At 36.6% G+C, this 6,345-nt stretch overlaps 1 protein-coding gene across 1 annotated transcript in view; it reads left to right on the forward strand.

The window, feature by feature from the left end:
* Nucleotides 1-1,711: 1,711 nt before the first annotated feature.
* LOC107479224 (uncharacterized) overlaps nucleotides 1,712-6,345 on the forward strand; it is a 26,946-nt gene continuing 22,312 nt past the window's right edge. The window contains exons 1-4 of the mRNA XM_052259039.1: nucleotides 1,712-1,875; nucleotides 3,333-3,403; nucleotides 3,641-3,726; nucleotides 3,841-3,931. Of these exons, the coding sequence (XP_052114999.1) occupies nucleotides 3,653-3,726; nucleotides 3,841-3,931 (165 nt within the window). The 5' untranslated portion in view covers nucleotides 1,712-1,875; nucleotides 3,333-3,403; nucleotides 3,641-3,652. The remainder of the gene's footprint in view (nucleotides 1,876-3,332; nucleotides 3,404-3,640; nucleotides 3,727-3,840; nucleotides 3,932-6,345) is intronic.

Here is a 6,345-nt window from a genome sequence, read left to right on the forward strand (position 1 = left end):
GGTGCTCAGCCCCTCCCCCGAAACTCAAAAAACAAACACCAAACACAATAAACAAGCAATAAAAAAGGAAAACAGGCAGAACAACGCATGGCAAAAACAGAGCAAGCATTCGCAAAGTAAAGAAGAAAAAAGGCAAAGCATGCCAACCTGGTAATTCAGAAGGAAGCTTGAGGAGAACTAGAAAAATAGAAGAAGCAGAGCGGCACCAGAAAGCAAAAACCACAGAGAGAAGAGGAGTTCCCTTTCAGAATGAAGAGTTTTCTTTAGAAGAAAAAACGGACGAGGGAAATGGAACAAAAGCAAAAACGGTTTCAAAAGAAAGCAAAAAGACACGACTAACCCTAGGCTCAATGAAGACTCATAGGGGCAAGAAAGAGAAAAAACCCTCTCGCAATAAATGCCCCCTTGGAAAAACAAACTAATAAATCACGCCTCGAAGGACGCAACGGGCGCAACAGGCACGGAAAGGTCACGTCAAGACCAAAAACGGTCAGACGAATCTTTCACAAAACGAAACCGAGACACCGACCTCGTCACCAAACGAACACTCGAGAAAGACTAAAGACGCATTAAAAACACCTCACCTCCTAGCGACAAACCGACCTTGCTCGCTCTCCCGCTGCGGGGGCAACTGTTATGGATCCGGCCCACAGATCCCGGATCCGAGACCAGACCCGAACCCGGCTCTTCGGACCAACCCGTCTCCCCCCTCCGAAAAGCCCAAAACCGGCCCTATGGAGCTCCTAACCAACTTTCAAATTCAAACACCTCCCTTATCTTAACCAAACAAGATAAGATAAGACAGGTCCCATCTCCTATAAATAAAAGGACCCAAGTCCCTCCAGGTACTCATTCATCCCCCACACTTTCTACCTCTTAGATCCATTCTGACTTGAGTGTCGGAGTGTCTTTGCAGGTACCTCCCCTCCGCTCCGATTGGACAGTCCGACATCCGCTCGACCCGTGGGTTCCCGATCCTCCCCCTAAACCGTACCAGAGGCATCTTGTACACAAGGGTAAAAAGGATCCAAGGTTTTGAGCATCAATGGATAGGAGGGCCCAAGAAAATAAAATCCAGGCCTGAGCGGCTAAATCAAGCTGTCCCTAACCATGTGCTTGCATACACTACAACATTTTTGGCCTAAGGTAACCTTTATTCGAAGCAACATTTAACAAAAGTTGTCTTAAATAGGCAAAGACAACATTTTTTACGAATTGCTTTTGAGTAAGACAAAAATAACAAAATTTTTAACTATCCATAAAAAGAGTTGTCTTTGATATCTAAAACAACATTTACAAAATGTTACAAAATAAAAACTTTAAGACAACATTTTTAAATAAAAATACAATATTTTATAAGAGTTGTCAAAAAAATTAAACAAATAACATTTAAAAAAAGTTGCCTAAAATTAATTTTTGTTAAAAATTAAAAAAAAACTTTTAATTATATTCCCACCAATTATTTTTTCAATAAAAAATAACTTAAACACAAAAATATAAATATGCTTCGGAGGTTCATTTCACGAACACACAGACACGAGCCCTAAGCCTTTCTCCCCTGCAACAACGCACCCACCGTACCCTTTCTCCCCTTCCTAACGGCGACAGCAGGTTAGAAACGTTCAATTGCCGGTGCACTCCTCCACGTATGATGACGGCGCGCTGCTATCCTCGACAGGCGATGGTGCGGTGCTCTCCATAAGCCCTAACATAGCCACTGCAACAACTCACAGACACTTTCTCTCCTTCCTAACGGCGACAACAGTGCTCAATCGTGGTGTACTCCTCCACGTACGGTGACGGCGCGGTCCTCAATCGCGAGAAACCCCTCTCCCTTCTCTTCTCCTTGTTCTTCCTCTGTTCCTCCGTTTCCAGGTATTTGAGAAAACTGATTTTGATGTTCTTTGAATTAATTCATTACAGTTTAGTTAGATTATAATTTTTTATTAGTAAATTATTTTTCTGTTCTCTGATTTGCTGGTTTGTGATTTTGCTGTTCTACAGATTATTATTGTTGTGTATAAAAGTTTGTTATTTGTATATAAGAGCAAATAAAAATAATAATATAGAGTGATATAGAGATTATTGAACTGAGATGCTAAAAGCCTACGCAAACATTGTAAACAATCTTGCTGTATATGGCAACACACAAAGAATTGCTAATCAGAGAGAATATTTAGGATTAAATAGCACAGAATGTCAGAATAATTTTGAAGTTTCTTTACACAGGCATTCATATTCTTATGGTAATTAAAATATAAAATCCATTCTATCTTGTCTTTTTTGATAGGATATTCTCACGCTTCATCTAAATTATTATTTGGATAAAAATCATAATCAGCATTGATTTACATTATTTTTATTGTTCTATTAGACTATTACCATTATTTATTACTGCAATAGAGTACTTAAAAAAAATCAGAACCTAGTTAATGCTCTTGTCTCAATTGGATACACTCTTGATTATATGTTCTGCATTTTTTATTTTGCATTCGTATACTTTTGGGAGTTGATTGACAAATTTTCTGTATACTTTTATGTGTGAAGACCATGAGATTTGAGGCTCAGTAGGGTTATGTAATTGTATGCTTGACTCATTGAAAGGAATATAATTTAGATGCCATAGTATCATTTTCTTATTGTTATGTTTCTGGAGTCGAGCAAAAAATTGAATTCATTATTTTTATTTATTTTTTGTTTAAGGGAGTACTTTACCTTTATAGATGTTAGAAAATAAGTTTATAAAACTCTGTATTTATTTGAGTTAGCTATCATGTTGTGCTTGAAAGTATCATGTTATGCTGAGGAAACTATTTTGTTGAGACACCATTTTATGTTTGAACAAGTTCTTTAATAATTTTCTTCATTTAAAAGTTTAGAATTCTCTACTCTATTACTTTTTATTTCTCCTCAACTTTATTTATTTACTATAATTTTATTTGAGTTTTAGTTTTTTTTTTAATTTAATTTTTTTCCTTACCAAAATCTGAGAATTAGATGAATAATTCTAAACGAAATTGAATGAACCTTGAAAGAGATTTAGTTTATAGCGTTGTCAAACAAGGTTTATAATTCGGAGGGACAAGGTTTAATTGTTATACTTAGGAGTACTAAACCTCCTTAGGATACTACTGAAAGAAAGTTTTGGTGATCTAATTTTGCTAATTAATTCTTTTTTATTTAGTCCTCTTCTTGATGGAACTTTTCACTTGCATTTTATTCTGTTTTTGGATTTGAAGAGTCAAAGAAAGGCTTTGTACCAATATCTCCTTAGGATATTATTTTATTTTTATTTATTTGTGATCGCTTTGTTTTCTTTAATGATGGTTCAGGTCTTCATCCTCGGGACATTCGAAGTGTGGATCCATCTTTGTTTTCGACGAATTTGGTACCCTCTTTGCTGGTATAGTTTCTTTTGTTTGCATCCTCACTATTTAGTAATACTTCATGGTGTATGTTTATGCAATCATTCAAGTTTCATGAAGATGTCACGGAGTGCTCTGTCCTCCATGATGTTATAATTTGTAAAGTTTACATGGCTTTGCTGCATTGTCTGCTTTTATTAAATAATCAAGGATGGTAGCCTTATAGAACTTGCCTTTTATATCAATTAATTTTCAGCTTCTTTGTCTTGAATTAGGTTTATGAGCATATGATACTTCTAAATCTGGGCTCCCTTCAAGCAATAGCAATGAAAGATTGTGTACTTATATTTGAATATAATCGGTAATGTCTTAATTCCAAATTAATACATTATGGTTACATCACTGTCATCATTTCATGGATAAAGTTATTTGAGTGGACTAAAGCCAAACTTTTGCCTCTGTTGATATTTACTAGTAAAGGAGGGCAAGCTTTTCTGGAGTCATTGTTGCCCAGGTTGAACCCCAAGAACTGTAACGGAGGGCCATCAATGCCATTTGAACTCGAGGTTTGTCTAAAATTTACTATTTCATTTAACATACTTACATACATAGTACTGATTACTGAATAGGATAAGGAGAAAAACCAAAACTGAACGGTTGGAGAAATTTTAGAATTATAGCTCAGTAGATCTTTATGGCCATAGTTTTTGAAAAGGTAAAAATAAGTTTCGTACTATAGTGGATGTTTGTGTACACAAAGTATATAGATTGGAGAACCTAACCATTTCTTGGCTCTTCAACAGTGATTGTCTCTCCTAAGAGTTTTCTTTTGATTTCTTTTATGTTACTGAGGCATCCATTTGTGGTGACACTGTAAACAAGCGGCTGTAAACTGCCATCCATTAAACTATTAGACAAATCACATACATGGAGCCTTCCCACTAAACTATAAACAATTTACACCCCAGTACAAAATAGATGGAAATCCTCTATTTTATATCCTATAATCTTCGAGGATTTCTTAGTTTCCTTATTAGAGGGATATTTAATAAATGTATTCATATTTTTCTTAAACATGTTAATATTTTAAGAATCTGGACCAATCTCTATTGACTCATATACCGAATCATGATTAGGTATATGTGTGCTAAATTATTGTAACACTTGAGTATACTTGTTATTGTTAAGCTGATGTTTTGACTATATATTTTTTTTGTCCGTTTAGATTTGGCTACTGATGGTGTTTTTGTGGATAAATGAATTTCCAACACACATATCCAACCGGCAAGTGTATCGGGTCGCATCAAGTAATAATAACTCACAAGAGTGAGGTCGATCCCACAGGGATTGATGGATCAAGCAATTTTAGTGGGTGATTAGTTTAGTCAAGCTGACATTGAAGTGAATTTGGATGAAGTGTAGCCACAAAAAGTAAATGGCAGGGAATTAAAAGTGCAGAATAATTAAATTGCTGAAACTTAAAGAACAAGAAAGTAAAATAGCTGAAACTTAAATTGCAAGAAAAGTAAATTGCATGAAAAGTTAAAGGGGGTTGGGTGCTGGAAATTAAAGAGAGCAATAGATCAAAACTCAGAAACTCTTGCAGAAAGCTTAACTTGCAGGAAAGTAAATTGGGATCATAAACAGAAATGTAAAATGAAGAACAAGTGCAGAAAAATTAAATTGCTTGAAAGTAAATTGAAAGCCAATGGAACAGTAAAAACAGAAGAGCAGCCAAGAACTCAACTCAATTGCAAAATAAAATTGAAGATCTCAGGGAATCAAAGAGACTAGAGAATAAGTCTAGATCTCAAGCCCTTCCTTGATCAATTCAGAGAACAATTTGCAGAAGAAAGAAGAAAAATGAATTGCAGAATTAAAGAGAAGATGAAGCAGTATGTGAATTTCAATTATGCAGAAAAAGTAAACAAGAGATCTCAAGGTGAGATTGAACCAGAATTTCTTCAATTCTCTACCCAAGATTTAAAGCAGAGATGAAAACTAAGAGAGAGCTCTCAAATCCTAATACTCCCTAGTGGAGCTAGCCTTTCTAATTCAGCTTCCCCCTCTGAAATGAGAATGATGCCCTTTATATAGGCTTTTTTTTTTTACAAAATGAAAATAAAATGAAATTGAAATTAAAAACAAATTCACAAAAATGAAATTCCTAATCTAGCTTCTCTGTGTGCCTTTGAGTCATGTTGAGTGGGCTTTTGCTTGCTTTGGATTTGAGGGAGAATGGGTCTTGGATGGCCTTGATTCAATTTGGTGAGCATTTGAATTAAATTGAATTTTGGTTGATTTTGGCCCATATGTTGCTCCCAAGTGCCTTTGAGTGATGATGTGGGCTTTGCTTGCTTTGGATTTGAGGAGAAATGGGTTTGGTTGGCTTTGATTTAATTTGGTGAGGAATTGAATTAAATTGAATTTTTGGCCCATATGTTGCTCCTAGGAGGCTGCCCTGCCCTTGTGGAGGGCAGGGCAGAGTTTTTTGGTGCGCCAGATTCTGCTGCCCGTGCGTGCTGATGCTGCCGAGACCCCCTTGGTGCGCCAGATTCTGCCCGCTGGCCGTGCACCACAAAATGCTGCCCTGCGGGCAGTGTTTCCAAAAGTGAAGTTCCAAGTTCGAAACTTGGTGGATGCACACGCTACTTCTTTTCCTTGGTTTTCTTGGCACCAAAGTAAGGCCTAGTTTCTTGCTTCCTCATGGTGCCGTGTTCGATTCTTGTGGCAAGCAATTGGGGGAGCAATTTTCCTTGATTTTCCATGAGCACGACATTGCTCTGCTCTCCAAGAGGGCAGGGCAGAAAATTGAGCGCTACTTTGCTTTGAAGTGACGCTCCAGCTTCGAACCTTGCTGGAAGCACATTGGTTTATTTTCGCTTATTTTTTACCCTTAAAGATTCTTTTTGTTCCTGCCTCAATTGTACGCCAAATATGGATTGCTATATATCGTTGGAAAGCTTTTAATGTCAGCTTT

This window comes from Arachis duranensis, chromosome 3 (genome assembly GCF_000817695.3).
Source record: "Arachis duranensis cultivar V14167 chromosome 3, aradu.V14167.gnm2.J7QH, whole genome shotgun sequence".
NCBI lineage: Eukaryota > Viridiplantae > Streptophyta > Magnoliopsida > Fabales > Fabaceae > Arachis > Arachis duranensis.